This window comes from Molossus molossus, unplaced genomic scaffold (assembly GCF_014108415.1).
Source record: "Molossus molossus isolate mMolMol1 unplaced genomic scaffold, mMolMol1.p scaffold_m16_p_13, whole genome shotgun sequence".
In the NCBI taxonomy this organism is placed as follows: domain Eukaryota; kingdom Metazoa; phylum Chordata; class Mammalia; order Chiroptera; family Molossidae; genus Molossus; species Molossus molossus.
The window spans coordinates 37,122,218-37,145,204 of NW_023425348.1; the positions used below are offsets into that span (position 1 = coordinate 37,122,218).

A 22,987-nucleotide genomic window follows, 5' to 3' on the forward strand; every position below is an offset into this window, starting at 1 on the left:
TATCCTCCTGATTTTTATCTGCCACCCATGGGTGTGGGACCAGCCGTTTCACCACTGCCCTTCGCGCCTCCGCCCCTCCTACCAGTCTGGATGTGGCTGCTGCTTTAATTCCTTGCTTCTAGGACTTCCATTTAGCTTGATTTCAGGCGGTTTTGAATGATGGTTGTTCGGTAGTTTAGTTGTAACTTTGATGTGGTTGTGGGAGGACGCGATACCGCATTTACCTATGCCGCCATCTTGACCAGAAGTGAGAGATTTTTTTTAAAGGATAGGCACCATTTATTATTATTTATGCACATTCAAATTTTTATTTTATTTTTTTAAATCCTTACCTAAGGATATTTTTTTCTATTTTTCTTCAGATAGAGTGGGAGGGAAGGAGGGAGAGAAAGGAAGGAAGGGAGAGAGAGAGAAACATCAATGTGAGAGAGACACATCCAACGGGATGCTTCCTGTATGACCTGACCAGGGCTGGGGATGAACTGCATCCGAGGTATGTGCCCTTGACCGGAACTGAACCCACGACTCATTGGTCCATGGGCTGATGCTATAACTGCTGAGCCAAACTGGCCAGGGCTAGAGAGATGATTTTTTAAAAATTAATTTTATTGTTGAGAATATTACAGATGTCCCCCATTTTCTCCCCTTTGCCCCCTTTCACCCGTCTCCCACCCCACCCCAGTTTTCACATGTCTATTGTCTGTGCCCATGGGCTATGCATATATGCATGAAAGTTTTGTGATTAACTCTGTCTGCCCTTATTCCCATCTTCCCTCTGAGATCTGTCATGGTACCCTCTGAGTACCATGTTTCCATGTCTATGGTCCTATTTGGTTCATCAGTTTATTTTGTTCATTACATTTCACATATGAGATCATGTGATATTTGTCTTTCTCTGACTGGCTTATTTTGCTTAGCATAATGCTCTGCTCTCTGGGTCCTTCCATACTGTCTCTCAGGGTAAGAGCTCCTTCTTCCTTACAGCTGCATAGTATTCCATTGTATAAATGTACCACAGCCTTTTAATCCACTTATCTATTGATGGACACTTGGGCTGTTTCCAGATCTTAGCTATTGTAAATAATGCTGCTATGAACACAGGGGTGCATATATTCTTTCTGATTGGTGTTTTGGGATTCTTAGGATATATTCCCAGAAGTGGGATTGCTGGGTCAAATGGCAGTTTCGTTTTTTTAATTTTTTGAGGAAATTCCATACTGTTTTCCATAGTGGCTGCACCAGTCTGCATTCCCACTAGCAGTGTACGAGGGTTCCCTTTTCTCCACATTCCTGTCATCATTTATTTGTTGTAGCCATTCTGGCAGGGGTGAGGTGATACTTCATTGTGGTTTTAATTTGCATCTCTCTGATGATTAGTGATGTTGAGTATTTTTTCATGTGTCTTCTGGCCATCTGTATGTCCTCTTTGGAGAAGTACCTATTCAGGTCCTTTGCCCATTTTTAATTGGATTGTTTGTTTTCCTCTTGTTGAATTGTATGAATTGTTTATATATTTTGGAAATTAACCCCTTATCAGATATATCATTGGAAAATATGTCCTCCCATATTGTGTGTTCACTAACAAACAACACAGCAACAAAATTAAAATATTAAAAAAAAACTCAAAACAAAATGAAGCATCATTTGTTCTCAATTTTCATACTTTTGTTACTATTGTTATTAGTGGTAATAAAAAATTTTTAGTATTTATTCAACAAACACTTTTGAAATGTCCATTGTGTTCTGTTCCAGGCACATATGAGGCCCTTTAGATTTATTACCTAAAATTAACCCCTCACAACAATCCTGGGAGTAGTTGTTACCGTTCCTTTTTACTGAGGAGGAAAGTGAGGGTCACTGTGTTCAGTCCCTTGCCAAAGTTCATCTAGCTTTGTTTTAGTTACTAATAAAGCCAGATTTCAACCTTGGCCTGTTTGACCACAAAAATCCTGTTTGCTCTTCTACGTTACACTGCTCCTATCGTGACATGTTTGGTATTGGTTCACTGGAGTTATTGGAGTAGACTCTATGTATATTTGATTGTGCCTTCAAAATTTTCAAGTTTGGGCTTGTACATCAGGTTGTCAGCTATTAAGAATAGTAACCAGTTAATCAAACAATTTCCCCAAATCTATATGGAAATAGTAGAGAGATACCCATACATACCTCTTAACCTGGAGCTATTGTGTAAATTGGAAATGTCATTCTTTTATAAGCTCTTATAAACAAGAGTCAAATTTGGCTTTTGGGACATGGTCAAATAGCTATTAGGAGTAAGGAATGCAGTTCTGACAGAAGGATCTCTCCCTGGGTTTAGGCCCATAGCACTGCCCACTTTGCAATCTATCTTACTGGGCTTCTCACCCATCAGGGTACCTACTGAAAATAAAAGGTGAAATACTTAAAAAAAAATGTTTTTATTGATTTTTTAGAGAGAGAGAGAGAGAGAAACGGGGGGGGGGGGAGATCGAGTGGCTGCCTCCCGCACGACCCAACCAGGGCTGGGGACAAACCGCAACCAAGGTACGTGCCCTTAGTGGGAATGAACCCGGGTCTCTCTGGACCGCAGGCCGACGCTGTAACCACTGAGCCAAACTGGCTAGGGCTCTATTTGCCCTCTTAAATTATTTTCCTGAGACCATCAAACTAACAATCATCATCATTGTCATCACCACACTGGGAGGGGTACAGATTTTTATGAGAAAAGTTTGAGGAATAGAACTGAAACACATAGGTGGAAATTACAGTTCAGCCTTAAAAAATTTTAGTTCAGTATATGATAAGATTTTCTAACAGTTCAGCATAAGAAAGGACTTTCTGCCCCCATGAGATTGTGAACTTCTTAATGGCAGAGATTGTCTTAATCATCTCTGTGCCTTTAGCACCTGCTACAGTGACTGGCACATAATGAATGTGCAGGAAGTGAGTGTGCTGATGAGGATCAGGAATGAAATACAAAGCTCAGGAAGGCTTCAGAGGCATGTGAAAGTTTAAAGGCAGGACTGTGTGGCACCGGAAGGTTTGGCGTCGGCCCGCAGACCAGAGAGATCCAGGTTCGGTTCCTGCTAAGGGCACGTACCTCGGTTGCAGTTTGTCCCCGGCCCTAGTTGGGGTCGTGTGGGTGGCAACCACTCGATGTGTCTCTCTCACATAGATGTTTCTCTCTTTCTCTTCTTCCCTCTCTTTCTCCCACTCTGTCTGAGGATAAATGCAAAAGTGTCCTTGGGTGAGGATAAAAAATATAAAATAAAGGCAGGGCTGTGTGAAGATGCTGGTATATTTTTCTTTTCTTTGAAAATAAATATTTTTCCATATGTTGCAAGGTGAAAAATTCAATGTAAAAATTCAGAATTCTCCTGTTTTTCTGAAGAAAGCACATCCCCAAAGTAAAGGAGCAGCCTCTATGTACTTAGTAGCTACCAGCTAGAAAACATTTCTGGTTGATGAGTGAGAAAATATCCAAGGAACCATGTGAAAATATCTTTATATTCATGCTTCTCTCCTTAGGTTGCCTCACACAGATCTAAGCATGACTGCTTTTCTGTTTGGAAAGTTCAGTCTGTAATTTTTGGATTAGAGATTTGCTGCTTGGGCTTTAAAGCCAGAGAGACAGTAGACAGACTGTTATGGAAGGGAGCACTGTGAGGGCAGAGATTTTTATCTGTTCACTGCTGACTCCCCTGTGCCCAGTCAGTGCCTGGCACAGAGTAGGCACTCAGTAAACATTTGGTGAATGAATGAGGACTTAAAAAATAGTAGCTATTAATAGTTTCATTTCAGCAGATTTTTTTCCATAGTGGTTTTGTTAGGATTAATTTTTCCCCCAACCCTAAATGGTAAGAAATTATCTTACCCCAGTGGTCATTCTCAGTTATTTAAGTATAATCTGAAAGGGAATTCCTGAGAAGCTGATTAGTTTAACATCATTTTTCAGGCAAATTAATTGTTGCCAGCAATTAAGTGAGGCTCACAATTGGAAAATTTATCAGGGCATCTAGATTCTCTCTGAAAGCCATTATAACTTTTTTTTTTAAAATAAATTTCCCAGTGACTGGTTTAGCTTTCACATGTCTAGGACCAAGAAATTCAAGTCCATGTGCATCTTAGGTCTCTCAGCAACTCCAAACACTGTTGCTAAGTCACTAGGCTGATTCAGATGACCTTTTAAATCAAATGCAGTTTGCTTATTATGTGGCTGTTAGGATGGCTTTTTTGTTTTGCAAATAATGGAGAGTTTCCTAATCGGGTTGGTCCTGTGAAATTGGAATAATGATAAAGGCTATTTGTTCACTTAAGAGAATCTAACCCCTTGTGTAATTTACTTAAAAAATATATTTGGTAGTCGAAAACTAAGGGTCCTGTTTTGCACGTGAGTTTTGCCTTTTGTTTTTAATAAAACCAAAAAAGTACATTTTTGGATTGACCTTAATAACTTGATGTTATTAAGTTGCAATAGAATTTTTTCTTTTAAAGAAAAGTATGATAAGAATTTGTGGTGGGAATTTAAACTTGCATTTCAAACACACATAAATTTAATGTACCTAACTGCATATTTTTTCATTAAATTTGTACATTTGCCTAGAAAACATTATTGCAGTAGCTTTCTGACCCAATTTCTATGAGAAATGCTTTCACATCCCTTTCATGATTCATTTACCTCTCAGAAGTATTAACACTTCTCATGCTCACAGAATATGATAATAATTATAATACTGCTCATTTATGTGGTATTTTACAGTTTATACCTTTCACATATATTATTTAACTTGGACCCCACAATATCATTGTGAGGGAGGGGTATTATCTTTAAAAATTTTGGGGGGTTAATAAATGTGGGAATTGAGGTCAGGTGACTTATTCAAAATCATGTGCCTATTAAGGGTATAGATCTGATGATTTACATGTTCCTGACCTTGCATACATGTATTTATCAATCTCTTTTGGGTAGGGCATTTGGTATCTGCCCAAAGACAGCTAGACATTTACATTCTTATTTCATTTATTCAGTAAATATTTGTATGGCTCCTACCATGTGCCAGGTGCTAAAGCTACTATAATAAACAAAGTGGGCAAAATTTTCTGCCCTTGGGTAGTTCTGGTTTGAGAGATAGATAATAAAAAAGGTAGTACCTATAAATGTGTTAGGATATAAGTGCTAAGGAGAAGAAATAAACCAGGGAAGAGGGCTATGAAATGTTGGAGGATGTAGGGGAGGCAGGTGTGAAATTTTCAATGAGAGTGACCAAGGAAGACTTAACCAAGGGGTGACTTTTGGGAATTGATCTGGAGAGAGGACCTAGATAGTTATGAGTTTGGTGGGGTAAGAACACTCCACAAAGAAGAGTTAGCAAGGGCAAACGCCTTGAGAAATAAATGTCCCCAGCATGTTCTCTAGGTACAGTAAGGAGGTCAGTGTGGCTTGTGTAGTTAATAAGGGAGAGAGAGTAGCAGGAGTCAGCAGAGGGCCCAGATCATGTAGATCTTGGAGGTCCCTAGTAGGGATTTTGGTTTTTGGTTTTGTTTTTTATAAATATTTTTCATTGCTTTTTTTAGAGAGAGAGGAAGGCAGAGAGAAATAGAAACATCAATGTGAGAGAGAAACATTGACCGGCCGCCTCCTGTGCACCCCCCTCTCCCATCCGGGATCGAACCCACAGCCCGGGCATGTGCCCTGACTGGGAATCTAACTGGGACCTCTCAGTCTATGGGACAATGCTCAATCCACTGAGTCACATCAGCCAGGCTCATTTGTACTCTGAATGAGATGGGAAAACTTGGAATATTTTGAGCAAAGGAGTGACATAATCTGATTCAGGTTTTAATAGGATCAAATTGCTGCTCTACTGATAGCAAGGAGACAAGAACAGCTGAGGAAGGTCAGTAAAAGGCTCTCCAGGCTAGAGATGGTGGTGACGTGATCAGGGTGGGGCGGTGAATTTGGTGAGATGTTCAAATTCTGGTTATATGTGAATAAGTAGCTGACAAGATTTGTTGACAGATTGGATGAGAAAGAAATAGAAGATTAAAGAGTGACACCAAACTTTTTGGCCTGAGCAACAGGGACAAGGTTGCCATTAACAGAGATGAAAGAACATACATAAAAGTGTTCTGTTATTTCAAGTGATCTGTAGATAAAGATTTTCTAAGAGGTGTCATATATGGGGAAAGTGAACTAATACCTATAATGTCATGAGCCAGGTACTTAAATCCAGGTATTTTGGTCCCTATTTTATCTTGAGAAATCTAAGCTTCCATAAGATTAGGAAGATGAGAGGCTGATTTGGGATTGGAACTCAGGTGTTTCTGATCCCAAAGCTCATGCTCTTTTTACTCTGCACCACAGGAGTCAAGAGGGTATGTGCTGTTGATTTCCAACAGCAGTCATGTGCCCATGAAATGTAATGTAGTGTAGAATCGAGCATTGGACTAGGGCTATAAGACCTGAGTTTCTATATCATATTTGCCATTGCTAGCTGAATGATTTGGGTGTTAATTTTCTCACCTACAAAATAATTATAATTAAACCTGCCTCACAGTATTGTTATAGTCAAATGTGAAAGGCTTGTAAGCTCTAAACCAGTCTATACATGTGTGGAGTTAATAATACCAGGGGACAATTTTATTTACAATAACGTCAAGAATGAAAACTTAAGCTTAACAGAAGAAGTGTGACATATATATACATTGAAAACTACAAAACGTTGGAAGAAATTTAAAATTTAAATAAATGGAAAGACATCTCATGTACTTGTTTCGGAAGAGGTAATATTATTGTTAAGATGTCAGTACTACATGAACTCATCTACAGATTCATTTTAATCCTTATAAAAATCCCAGCTGTTTTTTTATTTTAACAGAAACTGACAAGCTCATATGAAAATTTATATAAAAATTCAGGGGACCCAGAATAGCCAAAACAATCTAGAAAAGGAAGACCACATTTGAAGAACTCACATTTCCTGATTTTGAACTCATACTTCTTGGTTTCTATTTGTTATAAAGCTACTGTAATTAATACATTGTGATGCTGGTATAAAGATAGACATATATAGTTCAGTGGAAGAGAATTGACAGTCCAGAAGTCAACTTTTATATGTATGGTCAATTGATTTTCAGACAAGAATGCCCAGAATAGTTTTTTAAAGAAATAATGCTGGGAATACTGGATATTCACATACAAAAGAATGAAGTTGGATCCCTATTTCATACCATACCAAAAAATTAACTCAAAATGGATCAAATTATTTAATTGATGGCCCAGTTTAAAGATGGGCACAGATCTGAATTTTTTTTTTTTCCCCAAAGAAGCTATACAGTCCAATCAGCACACACAAAAAAGCTCAATACCATCAATCATTTGGGAAATGTGAATCAAAGCCACAATAAGATTCATTTCAAACCCACATAAGTAGCTGTAATGAGAGGATGGGGGGATGGGTAAAAAGGTGAAGGGAAATATAGTCAGTACTACTGAGATAAATTAGCACAGTGACAGATGATTACTAGAATTAGGGGGGTGATTAGATTGTAAGGTATATAAATGTTGAATTGCTATATTGTACATCTGAAACTAATATAACTAATATAATATTGTATGCCAATTGTACTTAAATTTAAAAAATGTAAAAACAGCCCTGGCCGGTTTGGCTCAGCAGTCGCGGACCAAAGAGTTGTGGGTTCAATTCTGATCAAGGGCATGTACCTCGGTTACGGTTTATCCCCGGCCCTGGTCAGGGTTGTGAGGGAGGCAACCAGTTGATGTATATCTCTCACATCATGTCTCTCTCTCTCTCTTTATCTCTCTCCCACCCTCCCTCCCACTCTATCTGAAGATAAATGGAAAAATATCCTCAGGTGAGGATTTTTTTTTAAAAAAAGTAAAAACAAAAAGATAATAAGTGTTGGTGAGGATATTGAAGAATTGGAACACTCATATGTTGCTAGTGGGAAATGTAAAATCGTGCAGCCACTTTGGAAAACAGCTTGGCAGTTCTTCACAAGGTTATGTCACCATGTATACCAGAAATTCCATTTTTAGCTCTATACCCAAGAGAAATGAAAACACGCATTCATGCAGAAACTTGCACATGAATGTTCTTAGGAGCAATATGCATAATAGAAAAAAAGTGGAAACAACACAAATGTACGTCTGATGAATGGATACATAAAATGTGACATAGTCATACAATGGAATATTATTTGGCAATAAAAAGGAATAAGGTACTGATATATACTATGACATGGATGAAACCTGAAAACATTATGCCACAGTGAAAGAAGCCAATCACAAAAGACCACCTATTATATAATTCCACTTATATGAAATGTCCAGATTAGGCAAATCTATAGATACAAAAAAGTAGATTAGTGGTTGCCTGTGGCTGAGGTGAGGGGGTTTGGGAGAGGGGAATGGGGATTATTGGCTGCCAATGAGTATGGGATGATGAAAATGCTCTAAAATTGTGGTTAAGGTTGCAAAACTCTGAATCTACTAAAAACCATTGAATTGTACATTTTAAATGGGTAAGTTTTGTGGTGAAATATATCACAGCAAAGCTGTTAAATAGCCCTGCCTGGTTTTGCTCAGTGGTTAGAGCGTCGGCCTGCAGTCCAGAGAGACCCGGGTTCAGTTCCCGCTAAGGGCACGTACCTCAGATGCGGTTTGTCCCCGGCCCCAATTGGGGTCGTGTGGGAGGCAGCCACTCGATGTGTCCCTTTCACGTCGATGTTTCTCTCTCTCTTTCTGTTCCTCTCTCTCCCTCCCACTCTACCTAAACAAAAATGGAAAAATGTCCTCGGGAGAGGAAAAAAGAAAAAAAAGCTGTTAAATATTATTAAGAATGCTGTCTGTGATTGTATTGGATTTTACTCAGCTAAATTAAATAGCCTGTTTCAATGACTGATCCTGTTTACATCATTCAGAAATGTGTTGTGTGAACCAGCCAAGAAAAATAACCTAATAGCATTTCCTTAACTCTAAAGCTAATATAAAATGGGGAATCTTTGAGTAATGACCATATTTTATGGTTTGGATTTGGAGGAATTTTTTTCGGTTCTGTCACCCTATTTCCCACAGTACTACAAGGGAAGTATTGTATGAAAAATGAGTTTTTTTTTAAAAGAGCTAAGCGATAATTAGCATTTCTGATATGAGAGTTTTTTTTTGTTTGTTTTTTTTAAATCACTTTGATAGTTGGATCCTAGGAAAGAAGGAAACCGGCATTAATGGGCTGCTATGTGCCTGACACTTGTACTTATTAAATACATTCACATGCACCATCTGGTTTAACCCATGCAACGACCTGATGAGGTCAGCCTGTTTATCTTTCTTTTACAGACAAGGAAGGTCATATAGCTCTTTAGTGATGAGGCTGGGGATGGAATTTAGTACAATTTCCAGTACAATCTGGATTGATTTATGGGGTACCACCTTCACACTTGGGTCCTACTTCTTGTACTTGGTTGCAGAAATATTGTAAAATTCCACTATGAATCACATTTCTATATGACAGATTAGGTCTCAGATCAAATCCCCCAGTTTATAAGCTTATAATTTTAGATGTTATGCATAAAATAGCTTTCGCCTATCTTATCTGGATATAGATATGAAAAACTAACAATCTTATTTTTTCTATTTTCCCCTCACTTAGCAATGGTGACCTAGATCCCTGGTCAGGAGGTGGAGTAACCAAGAACATAACCGACACTTTGGTTGCCATCAACATCGCAGAGGGGGCCCATCATCTAGATCTCCGAGCCAACAATGCCTTTGATCCCATGTCTGTGCTGTTAGCCCGCTCCATGGAAGTTAGACACATGAAGAAGTGGATCAGAGATTTCTATGCCAGTCTGACAAAGAAGCACTGAGCAACGTCTGATCGTTTTCAGTGTCTTTTATGTTCATTCCACCCACATTCCCATTTACTTGGTTTTCTACACATAATTACTTTTCCTTGTTTATCATTAGATTTGGTGGGGCGAAGGTCGAGATAGAAGAGAGAATGATGGTGGTGACAACAGCCATCCTGCACCCCAGATTCTTTCCATCTTTGCACCACTTCCAGGAAGAATCTGTTTGTGACAGCTTTCCCTCTCCACCAGTGGCCCTCCTAACTGGAGCAGAGTTCCTGACTGCCTTTCACAAGAGGGAGAGTCACTTCCTTTGTTTCTCTGCAAGCAGAGATTTCTCTTGCTTTTGAGACAAGTTTCTTTGGCTCATTTGTCATTCCCCATCCCTTCCCTCCCCAAAGGAAAAGCAGAGGATAGATAAAAAGGATGTAATTGCAGCTGATAGGAAGGATGTCCGATGCCAATCCAGGATATAGGAGCCGTTTCTTTTGTACTTGATTTACAGACTTTGAGCTGTGCTGTAAATAAAGAATAAGGCTGGACCTTATACCTGTGTGTTGCTCCTGAAGCTTACTCCAGCTGTGGGGAATGCTGTATGCACTGGGCTTGGAAAGTTTTTGGAAAGTCCTTTAATTTTCTCTTTTCTACTTGGCAGCTTTTCTTAGTTCTGGGATATTTGCCACTGTGGTACTGCCAGTAAGAAATCTGGCTTTTTTCTGCTTCATTTCTCTTTGTTTCTAAGGTCAGTTTTGTGGTAATTTGGTTCCATTTTGCCAGTTTAGGAAAATGACTCTGTTTTGCTTTCTTTAACATGAGAACAAGCTTTTATATGCTGTGGTCACTGATGATACTTCAGTAAGAAGCCTTTAAAAATGGATGAATCAACTATTCAGAAGATAGAATGTAGTTATGCTCAGCATTTTTTTTAAAACGTATTTTCTGGTGGTGGTTACTGCTGTCATCAAAGCCAGAAGTGTCAAGACACTAAGAGGCAGGTGCACGAGAACTTTTCTGTATGGCTTCCAAAAGACAAGCTGACTAATTCATGCGGGCAGCATATTTGACATTAATAAATGGCCGAGCCGTTCCTGTTTCCAAAGGGTTGGCTTCTTTCAAGCAGTTCTTACACTGAAACCTTTCTTCAGAAGAGCTTTTCTAGGATAACAAATAGGGTTGGATCAAAACCTTTCAGGGACCCAGGGAGAGACACAATTTCTACTCTGTTGAAGGATTTCTTCCCCCTTGTTTCTTTTTGTTTTCTCTCAAAAAATTGTTTTCTTCACCCTGCCTTCAGAACATTTTTTGCTTTAAAAAAACTGTACCTTGATCGCAATAATCTGAAGTACTTATATTTTTTAAAGTGCATATGTAAAGTTAATTCTTAGGTGAGAGACTGAAATATTTCCCTTATTTTCCCTGGCATCTGGGAGATACAGAAAAATCTTTGTCTGGTTTCAGAAGCCTTCAGTTCTCATTGTAATGAGTTGTCCATCAAAGCATTTGGTCACCATTTTCATTTCAACATCAGAGAAAAGTCTGCTGGTGTGGGAATTTAAGGGTCAAAACAACACTAGTTTCTAGTTTTTCTTCTTTGTCAACTAAGAAGTTATATAATGCAGGGTTTTGAAGCTTAATAGAGGATATTCTTACTATTTATTTTAGGGTACTATTGATTTTAGGACATTTTCCTTGAAACCTTTTTACTTCTTTAAAATATTTAAAATACTTTGCCGCTTTGTTTCGTATTCTTTGGATGAATCGCATATTTTTTGTAAGGAAAATAATTGCCAAAAGAAGACTTCTTCTGCAAGCATAATTTGGTCTAATGTGCATGTTTATTTTCTGTGTTCATTTCATGACAGATGACAACCTTAATTAAAGTTAGCCTAATTATAATATGCTGAAATTTATTTTTAAATTGAAAAAGAATTAGAACATCAAATAAACCTTGCTTAAAGCATCCCTCTAATTAATAGACAATGCTTTTGAAAGACCAGGAAAGAAAGACAAAGAGAGTTGGGGTGGTTTTTATTTTGTTTTTGGTACTCTTAACTACCTAGAGTCAATGGGTAAAACTAAGGAAAATTAGGGATCTTTCTTAGGGGTTCTCTATAGTCAAGAGATGATCCAGAGGAGATTATCCAATGTCTACTCTAGCGTATTAGCGAAGGCACCTCAGATACCTAGTCCAAGCCCATCATTTGTAGGTGATGGCATTGTGGTGTAGGGCCTCACAGCTCATTTTTGGCAGATCCAGGCCTTGAGTTGGATCTCAGGTTGGTTGATTTGTTGTTATTTTTATTTTACTGGTGTAGCTTAATCTTTGTTTGGATTGAAGAAACAAAACCTCACTGAACCAGTTTAAGCAAAAGAGGGAATTTATTGAAATGCAGGAATAGCTCTAGGACTTAGGTAATCAGGGACCATGAGGAACTGGGGTCTTGAAAGTCATGAAAAGTCATGACTACTATATCTCTCTCTCTTGCTTTGAACAGAGGTCACCAGTTTCCAGCCTGTGGGGGAGATTTGTTCCTTGGGTGTCTATAGTTTGGCTGGCAGTCTGGAGTGTGCATGTGCATCAGAATGACCTGACGGGCTCATTAAAACTTTGATTGCTGAGCCCCACCCCACAGTTTGTAATAAGTAAGTCTTAGGGTAGGTCTTGGGAAGTTGCATTTCTAACAGTTTTCCAGGTGATCCTGAGGGATCACACTTTGAAAACTCCTAGTTGAAAGAATTCTGAATTTCATTTTCTTCAGACAGGGTATTGTCCCTTCAGTTCACCTCTCTCCTGTTGTCCAGCCTGATCCCACTTGAGTATGGGAGCCCTGGCGCCAGGCCGAGTGTTTCTCTTCCCATTGCTGCTTCAGTCTCCCTGCAGACCAGTTTCTCCTTCTCGGCTTCTGGCCCCATGATGTCTTCCCCAAGTGGTGTCCTCAGCTCCCAGAGGCTGTACCACCTCACAAGCCCGCAACTCTCAGGTGGTTAGAAAGGGACAAGGTCATAAAAACATGGCATCAGAGACACTATTTGGGATGAAAGGAGAGAAGTTCAGGCAACACGGTATGTATTGCAGTGTTTCTGGGAACACAGGCATCCAACAAATGCCAATGACTTATGTAGTAGAAAGATCCATAGTTAAAGCCAGTTTGGAAAATAATGGGTTACGCAAAGTTAAATAGTTGGGTTTTTTAAATCTATAAACATGCATAGTAACACTCTAAAATGGTCATCAAGAATGCAGCTTTTCCAACTTTTTTTTTTTTTTATGTGTCCCAGGCATGAAACGGCTCTGGCCACCAATAGAAACCTCAAGCTAGGATGAGGACTAGTCTGCTTTGCCCCTGACTGATATAAGACCAACAATCAAGTGTCTCCTTGCCCATTGCCAGGGGTTTATCCTACTCTTACTTACAGAGCTACAAGCATATATCATTGTTCAGAACCTGGAAAATGCAATGGTAAAACAGCAAACACAGTACAGTGGAACCTAGATTCTTGAACTTAATTTGTTCTGGAAGACTGTTCAAGAAGCGATTTGTTTAAAAACCGAATCACTTTTTCCCATTAGAAATAATGTAAATTGAATTGATCTGTTTCAGACCACCAAATGATTCCGTGTTTTAACCTTTCTCAGTCGCCTTTGATCACCGTTTTGTGAACACGTTCACACTCTTAGCACGATCAGTACTCTTGATGGCCTCTTTATGTTCTAAAATTGTGCTAATCATCAATTTCATCATGCCATACTTGGTAGCCAGATCAGGCATACAAACATCTCTTTTATTTTGCAATTATTATTATTTTTAAGCTCTATCGTTGTTCTTATAACTTTCCTTTTTACTTTGCTGCTATCACTAACCTTCTTAGGAACCATGGTGACTTACTATATGTATTTAATAATAAATGGCAACAAAAGAAAAAACCATGAACATATTCACAGCACAATTTCCTGAGATGTAACAACAGGAGTTTTAGTGGTAAACTGACTCATACTTGCACATTCTCTCCTTCGTTTGTTGTCTGAGAAACACATGACTAATAATACATGAAAGGGTCATTGGGTAGAGAACGGAAGTTTTGTTTGATAACTGAGACATTATCACAGCCTCCGCCCCCCACCATAAACAACTTGGTCGTGAACCAAGGTTTGACTGCATCTGTCCTAATAAGGTTTATATTCTCCTGGGAAAAGATATGAAATGTCAAATTATACAATTAGTTGGTATAATTATACATGCTATGAAGAGTGGGGGCTCTTAGGGCATTTGCCAGGAAATCTGAGTTAGTCTGTGGGAATAAGATTCCTTTTTTTGAGATGTGATATTTAGCTGTTATTCAAATGATAAATGGGAGCTGTACTAGGAAGAAAAGTGGAGAAAACAGCAGGTGCAAAAGCCCTGAGTGTAGCATATTCCAGGAACTGAAAGGCCACCATAATGGGATTGCAGATGACCAGAGAGAAAGTGACATAATATGAATTTGGACATGTGGCAGGAAAAAGCTCATTCAAGTAGACCATGGTAAGGAGTCATTATAAGAAATTGATGGTCCTTAATTGGGAGTGACATGAACAGATTTTTATTTAAAAAGAGATTGTTCTGGAAAAATGTCTCTTCAGGTCCTCTGCCCATTTTAATTGGATTTTAAAATGTTGAGTTATGTGAGTTCTTTATATATTTTGAATATTAACCCCTAATTGGATACATCATTTGGAAATATCTTCTCCCATTCACTGGGTTGCCTTTGATCATTTTTCTTGCTGTGGAAAGCTTTTTTTTGATGTAGTCCTATTTGTTTATTTTTACTTTTGTTGGCCTTGCCTGGAGAGATAGATCCAAAAAATATTTTTCTAAGATCTATGTCAAAGAGTTTATTGACTGTGTTTTCGTGTTGGAATTTTATGGTCTCCAGTCTTAGGGGTATGGAAAGGAGGGTGAAAATGTGAAGGGGAATAAAAGATATAAATTTCCAGTTATAAAATAAATCATGGGGATATAATGTGCAGCATAGAAAGTATAGTCAACAACGTTGTAATAACCTAAAAAAAAAACAAAACAAAATTACTCTGGCCAGAGTGGAGTGTACAGTGTCGGGGACAAGTATGTGATGTAGGAGACCACTGTTGCAGTTGTCCAGGTAAGAGAAGGGACAACTTTGGCTAGGGCAGTAGAGGTGAGAATGTGAAGTGGATGAATTTGAGGGAGATTTAGTAAGGAATGTCAGTGGGATTTGGTGATGGGTCCTATATGAGATATGAGTTGGGCAGGTGTCAAAGATGATAATTTCTGGTGTATGCACTTGAATAGATGGTGGTAGCACCAGATTATGTCCAGGTTTGGCAGGAAGATTATGAGTTCGGTTTAGTTTTATTTTGCTGAGTTTCATGCACTTTTGAAACAACTGGAGCTAGCTGTCAAGTAGGTCTGTCGGATGTAAAGATCTGGAACCCAGTTTAGGCTGGAAAGCCATGGTAAATAGATAATAAAGCATGGAATGTGAGTTCAAGGATCTTGTGCTCAGGAAACATACTTCATCAGCTGCTATGATATTGTACCTACTATGATACATTTTTTAAGAAATCCCCAAACATCCTAATTCCCCTACAACTGTAGCACATATGACTCCAATGACTACCTGCCACCTGCTCCTCAGTATAGCTATTGTTTAAATTGGGATCTACTTCTCTGCACTCATTTCCCACTCTTACTGCTGCCGTTCACTTTTCTAACATCCTGCTCAGCCACACCAAACTGCCTATCAAATACCACCCCTCTGTCAGCACTACCCTTCAGTGTTTTCACTGGCAAACTTCTGTGTGTGTTTCAAAGCCCAGATCAACTTGATTACTTCCCCTGTGACGATTTACTGCCCAGCTGGTGCAGCTCAGTGGTTGAGCGTCTACCCATGCACCAAGAGGTCGCCAGTTCGATTCCCAGTCAGGGCACATACCCAGGTCGTGGGCCAAATCCCCAGTGGGGGGCATGTAGGGGCGGCCAATCAATGTTCTCACTCATCGATGTTTCTATCTCTCCCTCTCCCTCTCTCTTCTATAATCAATAAAGAAAAAAAAAATTAAAAACAAAAAAGATGTACTTAGCTTCCCTAAAGGGAGTGGCTTCCTTATCTATGCTCTAACAGAACAAGATTTACACCTACCATGTCAGCTAGAATGTGAACTTCAAGGTAGAGATTGTCTGTCTTATTCATTTCTGTATTTCCAGTACCTTAAATGCTTCCTGATTTAGTACACTTACTCCAAATTGTAATGTTTTGCTAAGGGTTCTTACCTTCTTCTCAGGAAGACCAAGCTCTCTCAGAGCAGGGACTGTGTCTTATTCCTTGTAGTTAATCAGCATCCAGCATGGGGCCTGGCAATGAGTTCTCAGCAGGTTTACACAAACTGATGCATTTCAGGGTGGAAAGGCCGAGTTTTCCATCCATCGCTCTCTCTGCTCATGTGACCTCCACTGGGCTTCCCTGAGTTTGGAAAGGGAGTTTCCTAGGACTCAGAACCTCTAGAACTTGGACTTACTGATTTTCTCTCACTTCAACGGCATGTCCCTGGCTCCCTCTCCCACTCTGTAAGCCTGGCAGTTTTCCTAAGGGGGCTGAATGTAACTCTGCCTTTAGGTTAGGTGAGAAGAGAACACTGACTGGAAATAGCCAATGAAGTGAATGGGTTTCTCTAGAGCAGCGGTTCTCAACCCCTTTCACAGGGGTCACCTAAGACATAACAGTAGCAAAATTACAGTTACAAAGTAGCAACGAAAATAATTTTATGGTTGGGGGTCACCACAACATGAGGAACTGGATTAAAGGGTCGTGGCAATAGGAAGGTTGAGAACCACTGCTGTATAGGTATTTTTCAATGCAAGGGGTCAAAGAAGGGGCTGGTTCCAATAGATTTTGCTGTCTAGTAATGGAGCTGGGAGGATAGAAGCTTACAACAGCAGCGCTGGAAAGCAATCCTGGGATCACTTAGTTTTACATGTGTGTTTAACATGGCTAACATCTTTAGCAAGAAACAGGCCTGGAGTGTGGAAGTCACTTGCCCAAGGTCATAGAGCTAACATGTTTATCTATTATTCATTTGAAAAGTTTTGTCACATCTGGTTCTGAAAGGATCTCAGGCAATTGAAGATATAAATTCAACACAGCATAAGAAGATATTTAAAAGGGGTCGAGATGTAACACGGGTCTAGGAATGCAAACCAGGAAGCAGCATTTATCAAATAGGTTCCGCAGAATGCTAGGAAGGCCAGATGTTAGTGGGTGTTACATAAAAAAGGGGGTATAAGATCAAAAGGTTTGAACATGGTTGAAATAAATTTAAACAGGTATCTTTATTAAAGAACCTCTCAAAATTTAGATATGCCATGTGCATTGTGAATCAACAAGAACATGACATTTTCCAAATTTATTTGATTTGCAACCCTTTTTTCAGCAACACTTGAGGAGCTGGTGCTCTGCTAAATACCCACTGGAAATGCTGCTGTGGAGTTTCATGTATTTTCTGAAGATAGGGGCCAAGAAGATTTGGCTCTAAGCTTTCTAGCAGCCATCTGCAAAGAGGAAAGCGAAGTCGGTTAAACAGTTCACTCTGTGTGTAAGATAAAACCAGACCAGTCAGCCTGGAGAAGCCCAGACAGGAACTTCTCGAAAGAACCTCAGAAAGAGGAAAAGTGTAATATAATGAATGCGGTCTTCAACTTCTCAGCTCATACTGCTAAATTTCACTGTATTCATCCTTATATGGTCCTTCAGTAGAGAAGAAAGTCATCACACCAAAGCATAACCATTATTCTATAATGAACTAATGAAGTATACCACTGGGTGTGTGTGTGTGTAGATTAAGCTGATCTGACTTAATCTAGAAATGGATTTTACTGTCTGGATGAATACTGGTAGCCACAATGTTTCCAGATAGTTGACTTGCTATAGTAGATAGCTGAATAGGAAACAAAGAATGAATATGTTATAACAGAAATGAAGCACCAGTTTGAAAAAAAGAAGCTCAGATACTTGAATTTACAATCATCCTACTTGGCCCGCGAGTGCACTATTGGACCAGCTATAGCTCACCAGCTCTGTGGAGGCAGAGCCGAGACAGGTGCTTCAAGCACAAAGATGTTTGCATTTGTTACCAAACTTCCTTGGTGGCTTTGGGGGAGTGGTGTTAGCCATTCTTTGTTTTATAGCTTTTGAAATCTGAGGTAAATAGCCAAAGAAAGGTTAACAGAAAACCAGGAATCAATAACACCAAGATATTCAACTCTAAATGAAACCTTTTGCTCAGGTGATATGCAGAGTACTATGACATTGAAGGCAGACAATACTCTAGATTCTAGAGTCTAGAATGAGTGCAATACAGTGAAGTAGCCAGATGATTTGGTAAATGGTCTCCTTCTCTTATCAACAAAGGCCACTGAATTATTCTTGTTTCAGAAATCTCCCTTACAGCTGACAGAAGACATTTCAGATGTTACCATGATGTTAGTTCACTGAGTCCATGTACCTAACCTTCAGCTCGCACGGTACACGATAAACTAGCAAAATATCCATCTGCTTTGTATTTAAGGAACTCATGGGCAGATTTCCACCATCTCTTTTGTCTCCTTTACTGATGTCACAAAGCCCTCACTTGCAGGAGCTGACTCTAAGTTTAAGCCAGTGGTTTTCAACTGGCAGCACTTTTGCCCAGCTGGGGACATTTGGCAATGTCAGGAGACATTATTTATCACAACTCTGGGAAGAGGGTAGTTGCTGCTGACATCAAAGGAGTAGACACCAGAGATTCTGCTAAGCATCCTACAATACAGGACAGCCAAACTCCCACAACAAAGAATTATGTAGCCTACAGTGGTGATAGTGTTGATATCTAACCTAAATCTCTATCATAACTTAAGGCCCTTTCCTCAAGGTTTACCTTGCAAAGGAGATGAAAAATTGATTATTAATTTAATTCACCCAATAGTCTTACAGTCTAAAACACACAACAGCAGTCTAAACATTGTAGTCCAGACACCCTCCTCTCTAAAATGTAATAGCCTTTATTTTGGAGACTTGCTCTTAATTGACTTCTTGCATTTCTCTTCCTTGGGCCAAATAACCCCAATATTTATTGACTGGCAATTCTATGCAGGTACAGGGTAAAGTAATAAGAATAAAAAGACAAGCTCAGTTTGTCAGAGCTCAGTTTTAATGAGAGATGATCACAATGTCAGATCAAATACACTGGGCTAAGAATTTGTGCAGCGCTCAGGATGCCATGTCAGCACAAAAGCAGAAGTGATGAACCCATCCTGAAGGTCTGAGGAAGACTTTAAGGAGAAATAACGTTTGAACTGAGACTTGAAGGGCAAAGAGTTTTCAGGGTGGCTGATGCTTAGTGAGAAAGGCAATAAAAGCACTACTTATTAAAAAAATTATGGCCCAGCCGATGTGGCTCATGGCTGAGCATCAACCCATGCATCAAGAGGTTGCTGGTTTAATTCCTGGTCAGGACACATGCCCAGGGTTGTGGGCCCAATCCGTAGTGGGGGGCAGGTAGGAGGCAGCCAATCAATGTTCTCTCTCATCGATGTTTCTCTCTCTCTCCCCCTCTCCCTTCCTTTCTCTCTAAAATCAATAAAGGAAAAGAAAAAAAGTAAAAAATAAAAAAATTATTAAGTGCCCATTGTACTCAGGGTTAGGCAGCAATCATGTTACTGTGGAAAAAAACAACAACAGACATAGCTCCTATTATTGGGGGAGAGGGGATCATAAAAAGAGCCAAAGGAAACCTCTCTAATGCTTACATCATACCTTATAGACCTCAGAACTCTGCTGCCTGTCTTTCTCATTTCAGCTCCTCAACAACCCTGGGCAGGCGGCCAGGCAGGTAATATCTCCATTTTATAAAGCAGGATCATGAGGCCAAGAGAAAAGGAGTAACTCTTTTTCACCCCCAGCCATGGCCACAGATCTAATCAGTGGCAGATGTCTGATCCCAAATCCTGTGCTTTTCTGCTCCTCCTTGGTTCTAAACGAAATTTCCTGTGGCTGAGGGGCAAGCCCACTTTTTCTACCAGCTCCTTGCCCCGGTCTCTTCATCTGTCTTTTGTTTCCCGTTGGCCCCCATGCTGAAGGAGTTTTTCTCTCTTCCCAGTTCCAACTGTGGAGGGACAGCCCAGGGAAAGAAGGAGTGAGAATTGCTGTCCTGCCCCTGTCCATTTGCAAGCTCATTTCTACCTCAATTCCCCAATTTTTTAAGGAATAAGGAAAACTGAGATGTGGAACAGAAAATCCCTTTTGTTTGTCTTGGTGTTTGATAATGTATGCAACCTCTCTGGGTGGTTTAAGCGGTTTAGGTACTTTCTATAAAAGGGATCTTTTAATGACAAAACTAATGTGATTATCTGAGTGAGTGTGAGAGGCGTATTCATGGTTTAAAGAAAATCTGTTAGAATAGCTGAATGTATCTGCTTAATCCTTTCTCCAATGTGGCTGAACAATGCTCTGGGAAGCCATTGGTTCATTCTTTCTTCTAGTAAATGCCTGTCTCCAGAGGTAGGGACTATTTGCAGATTTTGATACCCTTGCTTCATCTTCTCAGCTGCACAAAAGCACAGGAAAAGCCTGGAGGAGCCCCAGGCACTCGCAGAAACCAGCGTCTCCTCTGAATGCTGAGAGCAAAACACACAGCGCATGCGTGCTTTCTCAGCATGAGGAGAAGCCGGGCGAGGCCACCAGTGGGAACGGCATCTAGGAGAAGGGCCCCGTGCCTGTGCCCGATTTCACTGGGTGCTGGGTGAGGGATCACGTGTGGAAGCTTAAAATCTTACACCTGCATTTTTTAGAGAGGGGCCTTGCTACTCCTTTTTTGGAGCTGAGGTGGGAAGGAAGTGGGCAAGGGAAGCAGAAGAGGGGAGGAAAGTGATACTGATATGGGTTCTGGAACTGGCTCTGTGACTTTGGGCCAAAATGAAATCCCCGAGTCTGTTCTCTCATTTGTGAACTTGGGATGATAATATCTGCCACATGAATTCACCGCGAGAACCAAAGTGAAAATGGGAGCATGAATGTGAAACTGCCAACCTAGGACATCTGATACCATGGTGCACACTTTTTATTTTATCTCACTTTATTTAAAGGATTGATTTCTAAACATATAATTCAGCGTCACTCAACAAAACGTTTGTTACTGTGCAGAGCATCATGCACGGTTTGGGGAAACAGGTATGAACTTGAAGGAGGGGTCACAGTCTTGTAGGAGAGACAAGCATGTACAATTCAGCTTTACCAATGTGTATCAGAAGTGATTAATACTAACTTCGGGTCACTAATAATAATGGCAAAACCTTATACAGTGCTTATCATTTGCCACGAGCTGAGCCAAATTCTTTTCTTGCATTACCTCATTCAATCCCTATTGCCCTATGAGGTAGGAGCTTTCATACCCATTTAACTGGTGAGAAGACTGAGGCTCGGTCTGATCAGTTATGTCACTTTTCCGCAGAACCATAGCTGGTAAGTGGTGAGTCCCAGGTCTGTCTGACATTACAGTCTGAACTCTTAGCCATTGAACCGTGCTGCATCTTGTCAAGGAAGACTTCCCAGAGGAACAAACTATAGCTGGGTTTCAAGACAGAATTAGAAGTTTGCCAGCTATACCGAGGAAAAAGGGTAGTCTAGGCAGATGGCACCGCAGAGGTGAAAGCACATTGGCTAGAAAATGTGCAGAGAGGAACTAGAAGCAGTTGGTGATCCATGGCAGAGTGGGGCAGTTGGAGGAGTAAGTAGGGGCCAGATTATAATCTCTCACACTACACCTTTATGGAAAAAGTAGGTAAATTATTTATTTTCATTAATTATTTGGTTTTTACCCATTTGTCAAAAGGGGTTTTGCATCAAAGTGGGAACTATTGTCATCTCTGTTGTGGAGAATCACAAAATGTACTTCAAATTTTAGAATCAGAAAACTTTCAGGAGGGAAGGCACTTGAGAGAAAATGAACTCATTGTATGCAAGAGCAAATCAAGGCTGAATGCATATACATGTCTTAATCAAGGTTACAAAGTAGTTTAATCAGCGGAGCCAAGAATATTTGTTTTTTAGATGAATTTTGGAGCTAAAGTGAACATTAAATGAGAGGTCCAGAATTATCTTCAGGTGCACTTATGGAAATTTGTGAATTCAAAAGAGGGAGAGATGTAGTGAGTAATTCCAGGGAATTGAAAATAAAGTCCTTAGCTGAAGCTGTAAGATCCCCACTGGGAACCTCTGTGACCTCTCTCTTCGGAGAGTGGTGTTGGATATGTGAGTTAGCTGAGCTGAAGCTGGGAATCAGGTTTGCCTGGGGGTAGAGTTAGGGAATATCTTCCTATGTCTATTTATTCACTTTCATTGGCTACTTTAAATGGGGGCCTAGAACAGGCCAGCATGTTCGTTCTTGTTCTCACTGAGTTCACAATCTAAAAGACAGGAAGGGGAAGAGAACAGGTAATTTCAATAAATTGGAGTTATAAAGAATAGCATGCTATGGCAGCTCAGAAGGGACATGAGTAATTCAACTATATTCTGGATGGGTGAGAAAAAGCTTTCTGGGAGGGGAGTGACACCGAAGATAAGATCTGAAAGATGGCTAAGAGTGTGATGAAGGGGCAGGCAAAGAGTACTCTAGGTAAAGGGAACAGTTGCTGCAAATGCCCCAGGACAGATACTGCACTTGGGAAAATCACCTTGAATGTGCTATTCCCATTTGAGTTAGCTGAAGTGTAGTGTGTGAGGTGGGAGTGATGATACATATATATTTTTTCTCTCTGACCTCCCTTTTCCCAATATGAAGGTTACATATAGAGGCAGTTTACTAGAAAGTGTGACAACTGGTATAGAAAGATTGAAATACATTTGGGAGTGCCACAGAGAGCAGGTGCTGATGTGTTGAGTACACACGAAATGATTGCAGAAAACAAAATCTCCAATATTTCCCCTCCACATATCAGTACAGCCATCCTACTGACCTGAGAACTGTTCTCCCCAAAGGGGCTACTTCTCACCTCTAAGATGGAAAACAAAAAGGCATAAAATCAATGCTCTGAATGTAAACGAGATAAATAAGTGTCTGTGCAGCAGGAGGGGAGAGCAATAAAGTGAG

General features: G+C 40.0%; 1 protein-coding gene and 1 non-coding gene across 3 annotated transcripts in view; one reads left to right on the plus strand and one right to left on the minus strand.

Moving 5' to 3' along the window:
• The window catches only part of LOC118627938 (prolylcarboxypeptidase), an 88,104-nt gene that overhangs the window by 58,847 nt on the left and 6,270 nt on the right, over nt 1–22,987 (plus strand). Inside the window, exon 9 of one of the 2 annotated variants that reach the window (XM_036258502.1) lies at nt 9,651–10,332. The exons of the other annotated variant lie outside the window; for it this stretch is intronic. Within the exon in view, the coding sequence (XP_036114395.1) occupies nt 9,651–9,867 (217 nt within the window). The 3' untranslated portion in view covers nt 9,868–10,332. Of the gene's footprint in view, nt 1–9,650; nt 10,333–22,987 lie in introns of those variants that run through there. 2 annotated transcript variants of the gene reach the window in all.
• On the minus strand, nt 13,116–13,246 carry LOC118629183. The gene has a single exon (XR_004959420.1). It is a non-coding gene; the product is annotated as a small nucleolar RNA SNORA48 (small nucleolar RNA).